We start from the raw sequence: 22641 nt of genomic DNA on the forward strand, positions 1-22641 counted from the left end.
AATATATGTATACTCACACATATATTTGTGTATATGTATATGTTTAAAAATTGTAAAATGTCATACATCAAAAGTGATTATCTCTGCTTGATGGTTTCCATGTAAGTTTTTTCTACTTACTTGTCTGTATTTCATATAATAAATAAGCATTAGTGTTATGAAAATTTTTAAAGTTTTTTCTTAGATAATTAAAAGAAAAACAATATTTGGAAACATTATGTTTATTAATTTTACTGATTTCCTTTAAGAAACATGATGATTTAACAGAAAAGCCTATTTGCTTACCAGTTCTATTGCAAACTGTCCGAGAGGCCCCTTCAGTCCCATTTGGTCCTTTTGGAACTATTTCAAAGCAATACTTGGTTCCAGGGAACAAGCCACCAATGATAATACTTTGGTTGGTGGTTATTTCTACCCAAGACTTGCCAGCCCCCTCCTGTGTGATACACATCTGAAATGATTCCGCATCATGGCTGCTCCATGCTAAGCCGATCGCTGTTGTGCTGACCACTGTCACTCGGAAGTCGGAAACTGGAACAGGGGCTATGCAAAGAAAGTAAACAACTAAATTAAAAATATATTTCTCCAGGAGACAGGGATGCCCCACCTCAGAAAATATTTACACTGAGATGAAATGTGCACTTAGGACACCTGATCCCTCTCTCTGTCTTCTTTGTATCATCATCTACAACATGAGCCCCTCAGAAACTGCTGTTTCTGGCCATGGAGAGAGCACTTGATCATGAGAGTGCAGAAGCTCTGTGCTTACATTGCACACAGTCATTCACAGGAAATGAGAGGAGGCGTCAGCTCCTGTGGTCAAGAGCTCAGGCTCTGGAGGAGAACCTTGGCCACACTGGCTGCTTTATCTTGAATGCATTACTAGCCTCCCAGAGCTTCTGTTCAGGGAGGGACAGCAGAAAACCGGTCTTGACCCCCAAAATCCATTCCCCCATTTTCCCTTCATCATACCCACCCAGATTTTTAGCCCTGTGTGTGCATGGCTGTTGGAAACAAAGACCACATTTCCCAGCTCCCATGCAGCTAGATGTTGCATGTGACTAAGTTTTGGTCAACAAAGCATGAGCAGAGGTCCTGGGTGACTTCTAGGAAGTGTCCTTTAAGGGTGGGGCACGACCTTCTGCCCTTCCTCCTTCTTATACCTGTAGTGTGGATGACTGGAGCTCACGCTGCCTGGCTCCAGAACCAACACCTCAGCGGTGGCTGCAGCTTCCTGATCCCAGGATCACAGCTCAGAACATACACCCCTGGATCCCGCAACTACAGCAGAGACTTCCTGATTCCTCCCTCTGCTGTCTGTGACCAAGGTGGTGACTCTCCAGGGGGTCAGTTCTGCAGCCTTAGTCTGGGAGTCATTTCTCGGGGCCAGGCCTAAAGCCTGCTCCCCAGCTGTTATGAGCTGACTTGTGCTCCCTCACCCCCAAATGTGTATGTTTATGTCCTAACCCCCAAGACCTCAGAATGTGGCTGTCTTTGGAGACAGGGTCTTTAAAGAGGTAATTAAGTTAACGTGAGGTCATGAAGGTAGGCCCTAACCCAGGAAGACTGGTGTCCTTATAAAGGGAGATGAGGACATAGGCACACGCAGACTAAGGACAACCACGTGAGGGAGAAGACAGTCATCTATAAGCCAAGAGGGAGGCCTCAGAAGAAACCACACCTGCCGCTGCCTTAATCTTTGACCTTCAGCCTCCAGAACTATAAGAAAGTCTATTTCTGTTGTTTAAGCCACGCAGCCTTTGGTACTTGTTCTGGTAGCCCTAGCAAACTAATACACCAGCTCTTCCAATGATTCTGCAAAACCTCAATTTCCAGGATAAATCCCTTTTGGTAAAAATAGCTCACAGTTTCTGTTTCATGCAACTGAGCCTTGGATAACCTCTATCATCCCCATCCTGCCTAGCACTGGGCTTCTGTTACAGGAGAGAGAAATAAACTCCTGTCTTGTTTAAGCCATGGATACTTGGGTTTTTTTGTTGTTGTTTTTGGTGGTGTTATTCGTGGCTGAACCTAATCCTAACTAATAAATAGTAAAAGAGTAAAAGGTAAAGAAATGCATATTTCATTTTCCCAAAGATCCAGTCCAAACTACATCTATAAGAATGCTAAGGCGTGCTTCCTGCGAAGGAATGGACATTCTTGTGGGATAAGCCCTGGCTCCAGAGCCACACATCCCTGGGTTCAAGTCCTGCTCTGCTACTCACTAGCTCTGTGGCTTTGGGCAAACTTTAGCCATGAGGGTGTCGTTTCCTCATCTGTAAAAGGGGACCCCATTACCTACCTTGGAAGCCACTGCAGTGTCTATAAATCTCATGGCACAGTGCAAAATGCAGTGCTGGTGTCACTACTATTGTTTAATAGTATATAATCAATATTATACCACTGTACTACTAGTGCACCATTACTGTTTTATTTTACATTATTGGACCTTCTTTGAAACCTAAAGCTTTTTATTTGCTGCATAAAATCTTATTTTTAAGGGACATTTAAACAAACAAAGATGAGATACAGCTGTGCCAGTGATTCATTATAATGTCAGCACCCAAGACACAAGGGGATACGAATACCAGGTCATTTTTGTCTCCCTGTATCAATTCACTCTAGGTCTCCTCCACACTGGAAAGAGAGTTATAAGCGCAGGCTCCAGGCGAGAAACACCAGAGGCTTAATCTCACCTCTGCCACTTTCCAGCTGTGACACCTGTCTAGCACCTCTCTCAGCCTCGGCTTCCTATCTATAACATAAGGCTACTGCCAACCACGTCACACGGCTGTTGTGAGCATACATGTGGTCAGCCGACAGTCACCATTATTACATCATGCGTCCTGTGTCTGGGCCTGGCACGTAGCAGGACAGCAGGAAAGGGTGGCGAGAGCCAGGCATGAACTCACGGGTGTGCACTTGGAGGAAGCCGGGCGTGCCCTTGATGTCACCTAGGACAGGATGCACTGTGATGTTGTAGAAGGTGCTGGAGCGGAGTTCCGGGATGACAGCGCGAGGCTCACTGACAGTGAGATTGGTAGAATCTGTCTCCCCCGCCACATGTATCTTGTAGGTATAGTTAGATGATGACTCGTTATCACTGACTTTCCAGATCAGGGTCAGGCTTGTGGCACTGATGTTCACAGCGGTGACGTCAAAAACCTGAATAGCATCTGTGAGAACACAAGAGGAGTTCAAAATAAACAGAACGGCCAAGGCAGAGGGAGGGAGAGGTCATCAGGGCGTGCTGCCAAGCCCAGGAAACTCTCCTGGGGAGTGTTCCTTCCTCCTCTGCACCATCAACCATGGCTAGGAAAGCATGAGGGTCCCAGCCCAAGTCAGGCATCACTGGGCAGTGAAGAAACAGCCTGGGCAATGGCACCTGCAGGGTTATTCTTTGTTCCTTTTTGTAAGTTGACTTGAGAGATTTGACTTAAATGACGACTTAGGCTCTATGCATGTCTTACCCTAGGGCCAGGGGCACCTAGAAAAGTTGTCAAACACACATGATGCAAGAGCGAACACTGCGATCTGTGTGATCACCTGAGATCAAGATCACAGAAGTCAGGACAAGGCAGGCCTGGGTTCCAGGGCTCACTCTGCTATGACACCCAGGTGGGCCGCAGGAAAACCACTTGAGCTCAGCTTCCTCATCTATAAAACTGGGAGAGCAATCCTAACCTCAAGAAAAGATAACCCGAGTGCCAGTTATTCGCCACCTGCCCACTCCACCCTCCCGACGTATCCGCTGCCCTTCCCTCACCTGCTCTGTGCCCAGGAGGCTGACCTTGTGCAAGGCATCACCGGGGGGGCTTGCCACATGGGCTGTGACCGGGTTCCACCATGAGCCAATGGGCAGGCCCCTGAAGGGCCACAGGACAAAGGAGTCGGTGCCTTCCTCCATCGCCTCCTGCTCTGGGCCTCCTGTCCCGACACAGCTGTGTCCTCCACTGCCCCGGCTCTCAATGGGCTCCAGAAACACCCCGTCCTCCTCTAGCCCTTCAGCCCTAGAGGTGGCTTTCTGCCGTGGGCTAGTCTTGGGTGCCTCAACAATGTCCTCTGATGGTTTCCTTAACCCTGCCCCACCTAACTAGTCACTTGAAAAGTGCAGGGTGCTCTGGGGTGGGTGGAAATGTGTGTTTGTTTATCTGTGTGTGTGTGTGTGTGTGTGTGTGTGTTGCAACAGACTGAATGTTTCTGTCCCCATAAAATTCCTGTGTTGAAATCGTGACCCCTGATGTGATGCTTTTAGGAGGCGGGGCTTTTGGGAGGTAATTAGGTCATGAATTACCTCCCTCCTGAATGGTACGTACTAGTGCCTTTATCAAAGAGGCTGGAGAGAAACCGCTCCCTCACCCCTTCAACCACGTGAAGACCCAGGGAGTCTGCAACCCAGAAGAGGAAGAGGGTGTTCACCCAGAGCCCAGGCATGCTGCACCCCAGTCTCAGACTTTCAGCCTCCAGAACCCTGAGAAATAAATGTTCATTGTTTACACCATCTAATGCATGGCCATTTGTTACAGCAGCCCAAACTGACTAAGACTTATCTACACACACACACTCGCCCCTTATAGAGAGGGAAAGGCTACTATGATGATTATTTACCAAGCATGAAGACAGTTCAACGCAAAGCAGGATGTGTGTGAATTCACACCACCAAGAGCCTGAGATGTAATCACTACTACTTTGCTTTTGCTCAAACTGCTTTAAAAAGCAAGGACCCCAGGCCCACACGAATCCACGAGTCCTTTTAGCAAATCAGTCAAAGGGCCCTTCCCCTGGCCGCACCCAGCCCTGGGTGCATGACTTGATACAGGGCGCACAGACCAGATTTCAGCCCCCTTCACTCTCTCACGCAAGCTTACCGTGTGCAGGACACCCCACCACTGCCAACCACACCCACATAGGAGCCCCTTCTTCCTCCTCCAACTAACCCACCCTCTGGAATCCAAGCCCTCCTCACCAGAGAGCCTCCCGCCTGCCACTCCTGCCAGGTCACTGCAGGCCTCATGAGGTCAGGCGGCCTGTCCTATGGCCGCATCCTCCCCACCCACTCCCACGTTAGCAAGACAAGTACAAAGGGAAGGAAGGACACAAATGGACCCTCCTTCAACGTGGATACCAGGAAGAACGGTCATTCCTTACAGACATGGCTTCTCACCAATGTCTTGCCGAAACTTCTAGCCCTGTACGAGTAACACAGCCTGGCCAGTAACTACCTCTAAGTATTCCCAAACGTGTCCCCCCCCACTCTTTTCACCAAAGCCTCCAAATATTGGTGAACTTACAGAGGGAAAGTGCTGATAAATTATAGCGAGGAAGCAGCAATGTGCACGTCAACAAGCATTTTCAACACAAAGACTGGTATGAATTACAAGGCGGGTGAAAAAACGAAACTCACTTTCATAACTTTCTTAACTCAAAGCAAGGGAAAAATAAGCAATGATTATCTGTTTTTAAGAGGAAAGTACGATGCCAGTTTGTCTCATCAGCCACCACGCAGAGCTGTGAAAGATGGCGCGAGGCAGTGCCCGGTGCCCGCACATGGGGCTGCTCCATGTATTTGATTTCACTTAATGAGAGATGTGCACTGCCCATGGAGTTAAGAAGAAACTGAGCAGATCTGCTCTGTCCAAAATCTCCTCCAGAAAGCTCCCTCTGACATCAAAACTAGCTGTTAGGCAAGAAACCACTCAGAATCGGAATCACAGGAGACAGAACACTGTGCTAGGAAACTGGCTGCCACCATCTTACAAAGTTCAACCTACTTGTCCTGAACTCTATGGCCTGGGGCTGTCCTTCCGTGCCATTCGCTGCTTGGGAATAAACGGTGGCATTGTATCGGGTGCCAGGCTCTAGCCCGACAAGCAGGACTTCCGTGTCTTGGGACTGCTGGCTGGAGGATGGGTCCGCAGGTCCCAGGAGGGACTCATCATGCACAGCGGCGGTGGGGCTCCCTGCCCGGCTTCTCTCTGTGTTGCTGGCATCTGTTTCAAGCACAGGAGACAAAAAGACATCAACCACAAGAGGACACATCCCCCATTTTCCTTCGGAGCCCCCACCCCATCAGATGGCCATCAGACAGTGGCCACAGTTGGTGCTCCATCAATATCTGCTCCCTTCCTCCTCCAGAGAGAGAGGCAGCCCCATAAAAAGGCCTGATAGCTCCATCTCCATTTGTGCTGTTATTCCAGTAGCACCACAGATATCTGGTGCTTCTCTTTCAAACTCTGCTTATTTCAGGTCATTCTCCCTTCTTTGGGATGTTATCTTCTCCTGTCCCAGCACGGATTTCCAGGGACAGCTCTGTGAAGCAGACTTTGCTAATCAGACCCCACTCAAGACACGTCTCCCTGGACCGGGCAGCTGGCTGATGGGGCAGCTGCAGGGTGTGAAATGGGAGCAGCTGGGCTCCTTAAGTGTGCAGAGGGAGCTGCTCTGAGAATGAAGCTGATGAACAGAAAGAAGCAAGAGGGAGGGATGAGAATTGCCTCTTCTCTTTCTCTAAGGCCTCCCGCTAGCAGGAAAATCCACGAGCCAATAAATTGTTCCTTCTGTCTGAGCTATCCAAAGTCTGGTTTCTGTCACTCGCAAGCAAGGATCCTGACACCCACTCTGTAGCTCTGCTTTCTTAAGTGTAAAATGCAGATTAAGTGCCTGTCCTCCTCATGGAGTTATCCTGGGGATCCTCTGCAAATGCTATAAACCTGCAAGTGACAACGCCAATGTCAACCAGCGGACGTGATCAGCTCCGCTGAAGGCCCAACTTGGGTTGACACAGCTGTTAGACAGAAAGCTAAAGGGGCCTCTACTTTCTGGCTGCCAGACTAAAGTTTCAATTCCTATTGCTGTTCTCAGCCCCAACGTGTTCCCCTGTAAAATCAGAACACCTTTCCTTCCTTCCTCATGCAGGTGGGGGATCAAACTAAAATGTGGAGGAAAAGCCCTCTATAAATTCTAAATCTCCATACACATGGAAGAGCAATTTATTTTTTAAAACATTTAGTTACTGAAAGTGAGAACCAGTAACGGAGACGGAAGGTGCCCTTTGTAACTCACCCAAGCCACCTTCGGTGCCCAGGGGGTCTCCCTTTGTCTTATTTGATTGTAGAAGGTACGGGTTGATGCTGTATTGAACCCCTGGCTTCAGGCCTGAGATATTGACCTGAAGTCTTGAGTCTTGAGTCAACTCCTCATGGCTTTCAAGAAGCAGCCGGCAGGAGGCAGTGCCGTTGCCATTGCCCCAGGAGAGAGTAGCCTTCCTCACACCGGTGAGGGCAACGCGGAGATCAGAAACTGGAATCGGCTCTATGTTAAAAATACAACATGCATTAATGGAACAAGACACACGCAGTCACCTTCATTAAGAATGACTGGGGTTATTTTTAAAAGAAGCAGGTTTTAAAAAGTGCTGGGAGCAGGTTTTAAAAGAAAAAAAGAAAGAATGACTGAGGTCACTGATGTCCCGACGTGACTCACTAAAAATACTTCCTTTCTATCAGAGCCCAGTGCGTTTCCATCATTTCACATCAAGGCTGGGGGAGAAAATAACAAGGCGGAAGAGAAGAAAAAACCTTAAAACTGAAATTGTTTAGGACCCACACTGTTCTCCAAGATTAACCCCAATAGTGACCGGACACTCTTCTAAACTGTCCCTTTTAAATGGTAGCATTTAATTATATGTGTCTTAGATATCAGGAATAAAGCCTCAAATAAAGTGACTTTTCTAATCTAAAGGTCTCAATTCAAGATAATGCAAACAATATCATCTTAAATTACCAAGACATTTCAAGAAAGCAGCACATTCACTATCCCAGCCCAAGGGGATTTTTCAGAAGACATTCCGTCTCCACTATATCCTGGCCCTTCCTCCCATTGCCTTATTTGGTTGATGGTGACATAAGTCAAACCACTTCACCCAGAATGACATGCACTCCCCTCACTTTTCCAATAAGAACACGAAGACCCAGAGAGGCAGGGCGGCTTGCTCGAGAACACACACTCCTGGTAGCAGTGGGGACGGGAGAACCCAGGGCTGCAGCTTCACGTACAGAAATGCACAGGCGTGCTGCAGACAGAGCAAAACCCCTCCTGAGGGCTGCAGGGGCCTGAGGTAAAGACATTGGCCTAGGTGATTCTAAGGCACCGTCCAGCTCCGAAACGGTAAGAGGAGTCCTCACAGCACATGTCTCCCGTGCAACGATTTCTAAATCAGGTCAGTCATGTGTCTTTTTGTTTTATTAAGTAACGCAGAACCAATAAATTCCCAGCTCGGTGCCTGTGGATAGCCGTCAGGAACATCACTGCACCACAGTGGTCCAGAGTTAGACTCTGGGTTCCAGCCCCACCACTTGATACTCAGTAAATCTGGGACACAGGAAGAAACTTAACTTCTCCACATTACAGCATCTGCTGCTGCAGCCCCCAGGGTTACTGTGAGGACAAAATAACATTAAGGACAGAGAGGCGCATGGGCTGTGCTGGATACGCAGCAGCTGACGGACCTGCTCCAATGCAGCCCTGGTAGATAAGGACACTCGGCCCCTCTACCGGTGCTTCCTGCACCTCCGCGTCCCCTTTCCCACGGCCACCCCCTCGGGGTCACCTTGTCCTCATCACCATTTCCAAGTTCTATGCTCTTTTCTCTCATTCTCGCCTCTTCTGTCATCTCCCTGTGCTCTCCTCCCCTCTCTTTCACAACGTAACAGAGCAAACCTTTATGGCAGGTTTTCCCCTAAAGCAGTGCTCCGAGGGTTCCCGGAGTTTTGTCAGGGTGCCCGTGACTCCCGTTTCTTTGGGTCTTTTCTCTCCAGTTCTTTTTATTTTTACTTACTGGGCTCCTGGGCAAGGTTTTGTTTAAAGAAATAGTTTCCTGACTAAAAACGTTGGAAGCCACTGGTTCCATAATTGCTGCTGCACGCTGGACCTCGTTCGCCTCCAGCCATGGGCTGCAAGAGCTCAGGTGTCCCACGGCCGACTCCAGCCCCGAGGTCACACTCCCCAGCCCCCTAGATCGGAAAACTAACAGAGGCCTCTTTTTTCAATCTTTGGTTCTCCTCACCTTAAAAAACAGTTTCTCCACCTGTTTTTTAAAATGTTTGGTTCTTTTCAGCTTAAAAAAAGAGCTAAGTTTGCAGCTATAATAGATGGCTTCGGTATTGACATCTAAGATAAATCAAAATCTAAACTGTCAAATCTGAATTAAAATTTAAATATCATCAAACTCTTATTTCATTTGAAACACACACTCCTCTATAAAATACATCAAACTTCCCCGCCCAACAGAAACTCCTGGGAATATAAACACAGCATCAAGTTCCTAGGAGCTTAAAAGGCTGGTAATTACCATGAAAACACACGTTTTTAAGGAAGTCTGTACTCCTGAGTCTTAACAGAAAAGTAGGTGTTAACCAACAATAACAAAAGATTTTACAAACCACACAGAAGTAGTTAGAACTTCCCAAAACACACAGGGCCTTAATACTGAATGATGTGGCCACCAGAACCCCAGGCTTGAAACAACACAGCATCTTTTCTCCTCTTCCAGTTTATGAAAACCATTCTCTTTCCAACAGGCAACTTGAATGGACAAGGCCCTAGAATACAGCATAAGAAGAAACGGTTTGTCATCATCCCTGGGTGCCAGTCATCTTACCTGTGATGACTTTTATGACTCTGGGGTCTCCCCAAGTCTCATTGCCTATTCCTGGAGTGATGGAGAACACATATGAAGTTGCTGGACGTAAGCCTGTGATGTTACACCACAGTTGATGCACAACAGTAATTGTCTTCTCATTTTCCATCTCATTCTTTACTTCACACTTGTACTCGGAAGCAGCTGTGTCGTTACGTTTCCAGGTTAAGATCACACTGGTTGGACTGATGGAAACAGCTTTAATGTCAAACACAGGACTGGGCCCTGTATTGTTTTCAAAAAAAAAAAAATTATTGCACTTCAAAAAGAAATGTAAGAGCGAGGTCTGCTCTATATGTCTAGTTTCCAGAAGTGACTTTCCAATCACAGAGTTTTATGTCTCTTTGCCTCCTAGACTTCCCTGCACCAGAATTTATTTAAATCCATATGCATACATGTATGTGTGTATGTCAGTAAATCAGAAGCCTTTGGAAAAGAAGCAAAACTGACAGAAGTTGGCCATGCTGGCTATGACTTAAAATTGGGGTTAAGTCTGTATAGAAGCTGATACAAAAAGAGACCAAACTTTAGGAGGCCGAGGCGGGCAGATCACCTGAGGTCAGGAGTTCGAGACCAGCCTGGCCAACATGGTGAAACCCCATCTCTACTAAAAAAAAAACACACACACAAAAATTAGCTGAGTGTGGTGGCAGGCGCCTGTAATCCTAGCTACTCAGGAGGCTGAGGCAGGAGAATCGCTTGAACCTGGGAGGTGGAGGTTGCAGTGAGCCAAGATCGCACCACTGCACTCCAGCCTGGGCGACAAGACCAAGACTCCATCTCAAAATAAAAAAGAGAGATCAAAGATGCAAAATGAGTCCATCTCCCCATTCTCAGAAAACGCTGCATGATGCAGAAGCACATGATAACTTGTTTGCCAAACCCTGACATCTAGAAGGAAGCTCAGTGGTTTTCTGACATAAAGATAGCAGGGGCAGAGCAGCGTAAAGAGAAAATGACTGGTCTTGGAACCCAGATCTGGGATTAAGGACCTGCTCCATCCATTAGCTGTGTGACCTAGAATTAGTCCCTTCAAACCTCTCGGTCTCAAGTTCCTCTGTTGACACTAAACACGAAGAATTATTATTTAGCCACCATGATATGATAAACAAGGGACAAGATTTGGACGTTAGAAATCTGGTTTCAGGGTCCAATTCTGCGAGTCGCTCAGCATGCAGTTTTACTCAAAGTCATCTCACCTCTCTGAACCTTAGTTTCATCATCTTAGACGTACAAGATCGTAAACCAGTGGAAGCCATCAGGGTTACTAACTGTAAAACTACCAAATGGATGCATCCTAATTAAGCGGAAGACTGAGGAGTGACAACCAGAAACCGAAGAGTACAACCCAGGTGATACGGCAGGTCATTCTCAAGGAGCTTGGGACTAATCCCAAGAGTAAAGATGGCGTAAGTGTTACCATCTTGCTACGCGCATGGACAGTGTGCCTCACCTGGCTCATGGGATATACAAACATTCATCCAATCAATAAAAAAACTGCAGGAAGCCAGGCACACTGGTTCATGCCTGTAATCCCAGCACTTTGGGAGGCTGAAGCAGGCGGATCAGATCACTTGAGGTCAGGAGTTCGACACCAGCCTGGCCAACATGGTGAAACCCCATCTCTACCAAAAATACCAAACTTAATTGGGCATGGTGGCAGCCACCTGTGATCCCAGCTACTCGGGAGGCTGAGGCAGGAGAATCGCTTGAACCCAGGAGGCGGAGGTTGCAGTGAGCCAAGATCACACCACTGCACTCCAGCCTGGGCAACAGAGCAAGACTCTGTCTCAGAAGAAAAAATAAATAAATAAGGCAGGAGAAGAAACACGAGAAAGGAAAATGGAACAAGCAGGGAAGTATCCTGTGCCCCGCAATTCAATAAACGCTATGCCAGAAGGCCCCTCCAAGCTGGAATTTCCTCTTTACAAAGTGGCAAGTTCACAGAGTCCGAGTGGCATATTTGGAAGATCACTGTGCTTCCATTTACAATCATAACAATGATGGCGACGAGGATGATGAAACATCAGTTACAGTGGTGCAGGTAGCAAGAACAGCAGCACCCCTTTTGAGAGACCACCCATGTCCCAGATGCTGTACAAGTATGTTCCCATTTATGCCTCACAACAACAACTTCATGAGAAAGGTATGGCACCATTATTTTTTTTTTTTTTTTTTTTTGAGACGAAGTCTTGCTCGCCACCCAGGCTGGAGTGTAGTGGTGTGATCTCGGCTCACTGCAACCTCTGCCTCTCGGGTTCAGGCGATTCTCCTGCCTCAGCCTCCCAAGTAGCTGGGACTACAGGCGCACACCACCATGCCCAGCTAATGGCACCATTTTAAAGAAGGAGAAATGTGTTAAGAACTAAATTTTGTTGATTCATACAGGGATTCTGGGAAGGTTTTGGAAAAGCAAGTTCTTAAATTCAGAAAAGAAAGCACAGTTAACAATATTTTTTGGTCAAATGCTTTTTCTGCATCTACTGAAATGATCGTATGGTTTCTGTCCTTCATTCTGTTAATATGGTGCAGCACATTTGTTGTTTTGCACAGGTTGAACCCTTTTTGCATTTCTAGGAAGAATCCCACTTGATCATGGTGAATGATCTCTTTAATATGCTGTTAAATTAGGTTTGCTAGTATTTGGTTAAATATTTTTGCATCTTGGCCTATAGTGTTTTGGGTTGTATCCTTGTCTGGTTTTGGTATCAAGGTAATGCTGGTCTTGTTAAATGAGTTTGGAAGTATTCCCTCCTCCTCAATTTTTGGAAGCATTTGAGAAGAACTGTCATTAGATCTTCTTTAAATGTTTGGCAGAGGACTGGGTGGCTCACGCCTGAAATCCCAGCACTTTGGGAGGCCAAGGTGGGGGGTCACTTGAGGCTGGGAGTTCGAGAGCAGCCTGGGCAACACAGTGAGACCCCATCTCTACAAAAAAATTTTAAAAGTTAGCTGGATGTAGTGGTGCACACCTATAGCCACAGCTACCTGAGAGGCTAAGGCAGAAGGATCATTGCAGCCCAGGAGTTCAACTGACAGTGATCTATGATCACACCACTGTACTCCAGCCTGGGTGACACAGGGAGACACTGTCTCTTAGAATAACAACAATAATAAATAGAAATGGGAGATGGCCTATTACTGATTCAATCTCCTAACTCATTACTGGATTATTCAGATTTTCTATTTCTTCATAATTCAATCGAAGTAAATGGTATATGGCAAGGAATTTATCCATTTCTTCTAGGTTATCCAATTTGTTGGCATATAATTGCTCATAATTGTTCCTTTGTATTTCTGTGGTATCAGTTTATAATGTCTCTCATTTCTGATTTTCTTTTTTGAGTAGTGTCTCTTTTTTCTTAGTCTGGCTAAAGCTTAGTCAATGTTCTTTGTTTTAAAAAAAAAAACTTAGTTTATTGATCTTTTCTATTGTTTTTCTAGTGCCTATTTCATTTATTTCAGCTTTGACCTTTATTATTTTGTTCCTTTTACTAATTTGAAGATTAGTTTATTCTTGTTTTTCTAGTTCCTTAACGTGCCACGTTAGGTTCTTTACTTGAAGGTTTTTTGTTTTTTTCAGGCAGGCTCTCAAAACCCAGGCTGGAGGTATGAGCTTGCCTTTTTTTTTTTTTTTTTTTTTTTTTTTTTTGAGACAGAATCTTGCTCTGTTGCCCAGGCTGGAGTGCAGTGGTATGATCTCAGCTCACTGCAATCTCTGCCCTCTGGGTTCAAGCAATTCTCCTGCCTCAGCCTCCCTAGTAGCAGGGATTACAGGTGCGTGCCACCAGGCCCGGCTAATCTTTGTATTTTTAGTAGAGACGGGGTTTCACCATGTTGGCCAGGCTGGTCTCGAACTCCTGACCTCAAGTGATCCACCTGCCTAGGCCTCCCAAAGTGCTGGGATTACAGGCATGAGCCACTGTGCCCAGCCCCTTAGGAATTTCTAAAAGTTTCTCATATTACCCTAGAAATAATTCAATGACTTATTTTAACTGTGTATGTGAAATGATTTTATCAATACTTCTAGAACTAACAAAACTATTGTATTACAATGTTTTTTATGAAAAATTATAAATAAATAATCTACCTTCCCAACAACAAGGGGGTAGTTAAATAATTTACAATGCTTTTAGAGAAGTAATTCTTAAACACTGTGGTCTCAGGGCCCTTTTAACTTCTTAAAAATTATTAAGGCTCCTGGAGAATTTTTGTTTATATGGGTTATGTTGATTAACATTTACCATACTGTATTAGAAATAAAAAAGATAAAGTTTTTTAAACAATATGAAAACATACATTCCATTAGCTGTAAGAGTGATAGTGTCATCCCAAATCATATAGAATCTGCAAGACTCCACTGTACACTCATGATAAAATGAGAGTAAAGAAGCCAAATAACATGTTAGTAGTATTATGATAATAATACCCAGAAATACCTTGAAAGAATCCAGGAGACCCCTAGAGATCTCTGAACCACAGTTTTAAAATCAATGATCTAACCCAGGTATCAGCAATGTTTTTCCGTAAGGGCCACAGAATAAATACTTCAGGCTTTACAAGCCACAAATTCTCCATTGCCACTACTCAATTCTAGCACGAAGCAGCCATAGGCAGACTCAATAAAACTTTACTTACAAAAACAGAAAGTGATCTATATTTGGCCCAAGGACCATTATTATCTGCCAACCGTGATTTAGACAATAGAATGCCAGGGAGGTATTAAAACTGTCCTGTAGAAATGTATATACTAACAGGGAAGAATATTTGTAATATACTGGTGAGAAGCTACATGTAAAGGATGACCTTGATATTTGTAAAACAAAATAAAACATATATATGTATATACATATGCACACAGGCATGCATATATCTTAAAATTATAAAACTCGTATATCAAGTGATCAGTGGTTACCTCCAGTTAATGATTTACTTGTTATTCTTTTCTTCTTGTCTATGTTTTATATAATGAATATGCATGACTGTCATAATAAAAAATTTTTAAAAGATTTTCTTAGGTAATTAAAAGAAGAACAATATTTGGAAAACATGACATTTATAAATTATACCGATTTCCTTTAAGAAACATGACTGGCAGAAAAGCCTATGCTTACCAGTGCTACTGGGAGTTTTTTGAGATGCCCCATCAGTCCCATTAGATCCTTGTTCAGGTGTTCTTAAACTATCGCTGGCTCCAGAGTTTTCGCCATCCTCATTGGTGTTTGTTTCCACCTGAGGTGTTCCAGTTCCATTCTGTTTGTGAAAGGATTCTGCTGTACTGCTGATCTGAGTTACCCCATTTTCCCCTGTGGCAACAGTTGCTACTGAAGGGTCAGGAATTGGACTAGGGGCTATGCAAAGAAAGTAAAAAATTAGAGTAAAAATATATTTCTCCAGGAGACAGGGATGCCCCACCTCACAAAATATTTACAGTGAAATGAAATGCACACTTAGGAAAACTGATCCCTCTCTTTCTCTTCTTTGTATCATCCACCTGCAACATGAACCCCTCAGAAACTGCCGTTTCTGGCCACATGGAGAGTACCTGGCCATGAGAGTGCAGAAGCTGCATGCTCACACTGCACACAGGAAATGAGAGGAGGCGTGAGCTCCTATGGCCAAGAGCTCAGGCTCTGGGGGAGAACCTTGGCCACACTGGCCGCTTTATCTTGAATTCATTACTAGTCTCCTAGAGTCTCTGTTCAGGGAGGTGCAGCAGAGACCACTCTGGACCCCCAAACTCCATTCCCCTATTTTCCCTTCATCATACTCCTGGAGATTTTTGGCCCTGTGTGTGCATGGCTGTTGGGAACAAAGACCACATTTCCCAGCCTCCCGTGCAGCTAGATGTTGCATGTGACCAAGTTCTGTCAAACAGAGTGTGACCAGACGTTCTGTCTGACTTCTAGCAAGTGTCCTTAAAGGGTGGAGCACAACCTTCTGCCCTTCCTCCTCCTTATAGCTGTAGTGTGGATGCGATGACTGGATCTCATGCTGCCTGGCTCTAGAACCAACACTGGCAGTGGCTGCAGCTTCCTGATCCCAGGATCACAGCTCAGAACATACACCGCTGGATCCAGCAACTACAGCAGGGACTTCCTGATTCCTCCCCTCTGCTGTCTGTGACCAAGGTGGTGACTCTAGGGGGTCAGTTCTGCAGCCTTAGTCTGGGAGTCATTTCTCAGGGCCAGGCCTAAAGCCTCCTCCCCAGCTGTTATGAGCTGACTTGTGCTCCCCCACCCCCAAATTCATATGTTGAAGTCCTAACCCCCAAGACCTTGATCTTATTATAGCAGCCCTTCCAATGACTCTGTAAACTCTCCCTTCCCAGGGTAAACACTTTCCGTTAAAATAGCTCATGATTTCTGTTTCCCGCAACTGAGCCCTGGCCAACACTCTGCTCTCTACGGTAGATGTCTGCATAGGAGTGTTCTTCTGCAGCAGTGATTCAAGCCTGCACAAGGTACCCACTAGTTTATTTATTAAACTAATTAACAGGAAGAAAAACCAACTGCAGAACTCTTCCCATTGTTTGCACAGGCTCTAATTACCATTATTAATTGAGGTTTGCCTTATTAGAAGATTTCAGCAAGGTCTGCCCCTGTGTATGCTTCCATGAGTACAATCTAATTATTTTATCTCACAAACTGAGATTTTACCAATCAGGAAAAAAAAGTTCCCAAATTTTGGGAAGAAACAAAAACCACTGGTTTTTTTTTTTTTTTTTTTTTTTCCCTAAAAGGTACATTTTTTTTAAACTACCAACTACTATTATTTTTTATTTATTTATTTATTTATTTTGAGATGGAGTTTCACTCTTGTTGCCCAGGCTGGAGTGCAATGGCGTGATCTCGGCTCACTGCAGCCTCCACCTCCCAGGTTCAAGCGATTCTCCTGCCTCAGCCTCCCAAGTAGCTGGGATTACAGGTGCGTGCCCCACGCCGGGCTAATTTTTTGGTATTTTTAGTACAGATGGCGTTTCACCATGTTGGCCAGGCTGGTCTTGAACTCCTGAATTCAGGTGATCCGCCTGCCTCAGCCTCCCAAAGCGCTGGGATTACAGGCGTGAGCCACCACGCCCAGCCTTCAATTCTTATAGAAATGTTTTATGACCAAAAAATTAGTAAGGACACAATCCCGGGATGGATGGTGCTTTCAGCTGAATATATTTAAGCTTCCTTAAAAAACTTCTAGTCATATCTTTATTTTTCTCATTTTATTACAGACCATGGAATGAACCAGCACTGTCAGCAGTTGGGACTCAGCCCTGTGCATGAAAGCAAAACATGCGGGAGTCCAGGTCTCATTTTCCAAAGGTTATGCCGACCTTCTGCACCGTTCTTTAAATGTAGCAATGCAGCAACAAAAGGGCAATGTAGCAACACAAGAAAATACCTGGCCGGGCACGGTGGCTCACGCTTGTAATCCCAGCACTTTGGGAGGCCGAGGCGGGCGGATCACGAGGTCAGGAGATCGAGACCACGGTGAAACCCCATCTCTACTAAAAATACAAAAAATTAGCAGGGCGTGGTGGCAGGTGCCTGTAGTCCCAGCTACTCGGAGAGGCTGAGGCAGGAGAATGGCGTGAACCCGGGAGGCGGAGCTTGCAGTGAGCCGAGATTGCACCACTGCACTCCAGCCTGGGTGACAGAGCGAGACTCCGTCTCAAAAAAAAAAAAAAAAAAAAAAGAAAATACCTAAAGGATAACAGCACATAAACAATATACAAATAATGTATTACAATTTCAACTAAGTTAAGTCGCCCACAGATGAGGCTAGAAAAAAATTACAGCAAATATAAATTTTCATCATGATTGCACAATTAATCAAAATTTTTTCTTTCATTTGTTGTTTCCACCCTCACTCCTACTTCTAAAGAAAAATTGGGGCCGGGCGCGGTGGCCTGTAATCCCAAAACTTTGGGAGGCCAAGGCGGGCGGATCACCTGAGGTCAGGAGTTCAAGACCAACATGGGGAAGCCCCGTCTCTACTAAAAATACAAAAAATTAGCCGGACATGGTGGCATGTGCCTGTACTCCCAGCTACTCGGGAGGCTGAGGCAGGAGAATCGCTTGAACCCGGGAGGCGGAGGTTGCAGTGAGCCGAGATGGCACCACTGCACTCCAGCCTGGGTGACAGAGCGAGGCTCCGACTCAAAACAAAAAAAGAAAACAAGAAAAAGAAAAGAAAAATTGGAAACCGAGCAGGTTTTAATAAATTAGCATTTTCCCATTGCTGTTAATGTTGCTGTGTGTCCATTAGGGGGCAGTAGCGAACAACACAAGAATAGATAGGAAAAGGGTACTCACTGCCACCTGCGCACAGGATCTGAAACAGAAAAAGAAAACGGAAGTCAGCAGATGGAAAATGCAGATCAGAAATAGAGCAGTTGAGGATTTAATAATGGGGGTGAGGTGGTAAGAAGCACATTAAGCAAAGGTCTGCCGGTCAGGGTTAGGCCGTCTTGGGACATTAAACACAGGGAATCATTGCAACCTCGGGGTCAATTACAAAGGATTAGCTGGGTTACGTGGGGGCTGGCGGCTGCTGACTCCCAGTGCCCAGTGTTTCTCCCCAGACACATCCCCCCACCTCCAGCCCTCTCCCCAGAGCAAATCCCCAGGTCAGCACCTCCCTCCACCCACTGTGCGATGAGCTGAAGCAGAAGGACACAGAAGGTGAGACCAGATTGTCAGGGCCAAAAAAGGGGGGTTGGGTGGGGGGAATACCGAGCCCAGCACACCCCTTCCCCAGACCCATTTCCCAGTCCTGACAGCACAGTGGAAACCAGATGTGCAGCAGAAGAAATCCACTGGGTTTGGGATTTTCATTGTACAAATATTCACCTTCTTCTTTCTATCAGTAGGTGGCAGCAAAATTTTTTAATCACATGTCAAGCAGCTTTGGGAAGAATTAATGCTTGACACACAAGAGGCCTTAAAGGTTTAGCTGACAGTGTCAGCTGGCGAGGGGAGCAGCCCTCAAGGATACTCATTGTGATCCATAATTATTTCCCTATACTTTAAAAATCTAAAGTGATTCAAGGATGTACACTCTATTGTTTCATAAACACACCTTTTTGGTGAATAAGATTTTTAAGTAGGATCGTCACGAAGAATAAGATAATCAAAAAGGACCCTGGTGGAAAAAACCGTCCTCCTACTTTCCATGACACTTAGAATAAAATTCAAACTCAGCCACAGCCCACCAGCCCCTCTGGTCTCACTGCCCCCTCACATTCTCGAAACTGATTCTCCCCTAGAGCCTCTACATATTTATTCCCTCCCACAAACACTCTGCCCAGACCTCTTCGTGGCCTGCCCAGAACACCACCTCCTCGGCAAGTCCTTCTCCAAGCAGCCATGGAAACCAACACCCCTCACTCTCTGTCCATCACTGACTCCTCCAACCGCACTGTGTGCTCCATGAGAACAGAGATCTTGCCTGTGCCCCGTGCCTAGAATGGTGGACACAGTAGGCACTCAATAAACAGCACGGGAAGGAAAGAACGAGCCCAGAGGGGGAAAGTCTTGCCCCCAGGTCCTCCAACTCTCAAACTCCCCATTCCCACCTTCCACCCTACCGTCAAGTCCTTCGCATCTCAGGCCTACCCTTTTTCAGCTCATCTTCCTCCTCCAGCCCCTGCCCTTCAATCTAGGCTGAGCCTCAATCCACAGTCTAGGATGGATCACAGGAGAGAGGGAGAAAAAAGAGAAGTCAATAGCCAGGCGAGTCGCACAGGGCAGCAAACATTTTTTTGCCCAGTAAGGGGAAAGATGAAAGTAAAAGCACTGTGGGAGGCTGTACTTGCAAATGCATTCTGAGGATAAAAAGGAACTCTAACTTACTAAGCACCTACTATGTAACAGACACTGTGCTGGACTTTCTTTCCTTGTCTCAGCACAGAACCGTGGAGTGATGGCTAAGAGCTGGGACCTGGGCTCAGACCGCCTGAAGGAAGTGGTTCAGTGCCACTGCTTCTGGCCATGTGACTGTGGGCTTAATTAACCTCTCTGTCCCTCCCTGTCTGTATCTGCCAACAGCACGATCTTTGTATCTGCCTCGCTTTAACAAGAATTAAGTTAAATGATCTATTTGAGCTGCTGTCATCATCATCATCATCCTTCCACTGCAACCCTGTGAGGTATTTTTATCCCAATTTTACAGGTAACACCACCGAGGCTCAGATCCTCCTGATAGAAACCACTGTGCAATCTGAAGCTCATACTCTCCCCAGCATTGTTTTCCAAAGTATTTTTTGAATAATTTATTTTTATAATTTTTTTTTAAGAGACAAGGTCTCACTGTGTCACAGGCTGGAGTGCAGTGGTGCAGTCACAGCTCACTGCATCCTTGATCCCACATGCTCAAGTGATCCTCTCACCTAAGTCTCCCAAGTAGCTGGGACTACAGGCGTGTACCACCATGCCCAGCTGATTTTTTTATTTCTGTATGGGGACAGGATCTCACTTTGTTGCCCAGATCGGTCACAAACTCCTGGGCTCAAGCAATCCTCCCACCTTGGCTTCCCAAAGTGCTGGGATTACAGGCATGAGCCACCATGTCCAGCTTTTTTCTCCAAGTATTTAAATAGACCAACAACCCAGTTGCAGAGGACACAGAGGCCCGGAGACAGTAAGTGGCTTGTTGAAGGACACACAGCCAGAGAGGAGGCACAAGAACCAGAACCCAGATCTTGACCTCAACCAGTCTTCCTTCCATCTTCACAGCAAAGTCACTAGTACAGATGACCCAAAGCTTCTGCTGCCCCCCGCCCCCCGCCCCGCCCATAGCTGGACAAAAGGAGCAAACACTAAGAAAAGAGATCAAGCTCAAGACTCAGCAGTGACAGACACGGGAAGAATGCAGCACGGCCCACAGTTCTGGCCAAAGACTTCCCCATATACCCCAGGTGTAGCAGAAAACCCGTTAGTCACCCAGATGTGCCCAGGAACACCCAGTGCTACCCAGGAGGTGGAAGCTTCTCTGTCCCCTTTCCTGAGGGGAAACCCCTCGCCGGTGAGCCTTCCAGCCTTGTTCATTGCTCCACTGCCCTAGAGATGGTTCTAGTTTCACATCCTCCTTTGTTTGTGCTGATAAGTCGAACCCTTTCTTTTTTCTTTTTTTTTTCCTTGCCAGCAGGAAAAATCACTGCCAGTCCCAACTGTGGTTCCAGTCACAAGGATCCTCCTCCAAGCCTCAGAGAAAAACAAACGGTTAACACAGCTTTCTCTGCACCATCCCAGTTCAGCCAAACCTGCAGCTAGGACATCAGTGGTCCACTCTGAACACTGGATTCTTCCCACTCAAAAACCGAGGACGGGAGCAGTGGCTCACGCTTGTAATCCCAGCACTTTGGGAGACCAAGGCAGGTGGATCCCCTGGGGTCAGGAGTTCCAGACCAGCCTGGCCAACATGGTGAAACCCCATCTCTACTAAAAATACAAAAATTAGCCAGGTGTGGTTGCGTGCACCTGTAATCCCAGCACTCTGGGAGGCTGAGGCAGGAGAACCGCTTGAACTGGGGAGACGGAGGTTGCAGTGAGCTGAGATCGCGCCACTGCACTCCAGCCTGGGCAACAGAGTGAGACTCTGTCTTAAAAAAAAAAAAAGAAAAAGAAAGAAAAGAAGAAGAAAAGAAACTAAGTCACAAGGATCTTACCAGCTGCATTTACACCTAAAACTTCTAAAATTTTCCCCAACTCCTCTACATGAAAATCCTACATGTACAGACACATCAAAACAGACCCCCTACGTATTCTCCTCTTCCCCTCTCTCTGACATGACTGTGTCATTAAACCTGTCTCCCAGTCTGCAAACCAGAATAACTTCTGGTTCTTCCCTCCGCTTCATTCTTTGTGGGTCACATAAAGATGTTTCCTTGCCCAGCACACCTTGACTTCCCCGCTTCTGTACTGTGCATATTGTAGACCAAATCCTCATAACCTCCAGCCCTAAATCATAGAAACAGCCTCGTCCTAGAGCTGAGAAACCCTCAGGCCGTTTCCATTTTCATTCCTTGAAGCTCCTGGTGCACATACGCACACACAAAATTAGGAAGTACCAGAACAGGGTTCTATCTACTGCCGTGTATTTTTGGTTTTGCTTCTGTTAGAGCAACACCCTGACTCGACCTATAACCCCTCATTTGGAATACAAGAGGCCTTAAACGGGTGCCTTTTGTGAACACCAGTGGGGACAGCCAGGCCCTACTCCTTCATCCATATACCTGGTTGCCTCTCCCTTCAATCCACAGTAAAAAAAATAAATAGAACTGTGAATTCCTCTTTCTGAAACATGAGTATTAGCCCAGATCCTAGGTGGAGCAGACGACACACTCAACGAGGGTGAGTGAGGAGAGTTTTAAAGAGTCTGTTTTCATGGGTGAGGGTGGGGTTAAGGAAAACCAGTAAGGGATGGCCAAGAATCCTGGGGTGGCGGCAGCGAGGAAGGGCAAGGAGAGAGGCCAAGGTTGCCTCCCCTCATCTCCAGGTAGGGTCTCTCGCCAGGCTGGCCCACTGGAAGCTGGAGGCCAAGGGCACCCACTGGTGTAGAACACAAAGGTCAGCCTCCTGGTGGGCAGAGCAGGGTGGAGATGGGCGGGCATGGTCTCAGGAGCACACAGATCTGCGGCACAGAGCTGCCATCACATCACCACTGAGAGCCCGTCAGCCTGACAGGTGTGGACTAGGGTGGTTAAGAGGTTAGTTCAACTTCCACTGTCACTCATGAGCTCTGGCACTTGAGGGTCTCATGGAGCCATTGGTTTCATCAGTTGTAAAATGACGCAGGGGCGTCTGCAATACAGACCCCATATCTGAGTTGTCTTGAGACTCGAACAACACAAGGTTCCTTAATTCCCAGCCTCACAGCCTTCTTCTTGCCTCACTGAACCTCCAAAGCCACCCTTCAATTCACCTGGTGACTTCCTGTGACTGCTCCGG

General features: G+C 46.3%; 1 protein-coding gene across 2 annotated transcripts in view; it reads right to left on the reverse strand.

Moving 5' to 3' along the window:
- Positions 1-22641, reverse strand: part of PTPRJ (protein tyrosine phosphatase receptor type J) — a 187628-nt gene that overhangs the window by 40303 nt on the left and 124684 nt on the right. For both annotated transcript variants that reach the window (XM_032165926.2, XM_058446819.1), the window contains exons 2-8: positions 18007-18025; positions 14812-15048; positions 9659-9922; positions 7063-7311; positions 5772-5990; positions 2913-3176; positions 286-543 (exon numbers count right to left, since the gene is read on the reverse strand). In XM_032165926.2, coding sequence (XP_032021817.2) covers positions 286-543; positions 2913-3176; positions 5772-5990; positions 7063-7311; positions 9659-9922; positions 14812-15048; positions 18007-18025 — 1510 coding nt within the window. The remainder of the gene's footprint in view (positions 1-285; positions 544-2912; positions 3177-5771; positions 5991-7062; positions 7312-9658; positions 9923-14811; positions 15049-18006; positions 18026-22641) is intronic.

This window comes from Hylobates moloch, unplaced genomic scaffold, assembly GCF_009828535.3.
Source record: "Hylobates moloch isolate HMO894 unplaced genomic scaffold, HMol_V3 SCAFFOLD_11, whole genome shotgun sequence".
In the NCBI taxonomy this organism is placed as follows: Eukaryota; Metazoa; Chordata; class Mammalia; order Primates; family Hylobatidae; genus Hylobates; species Hylobates moloch.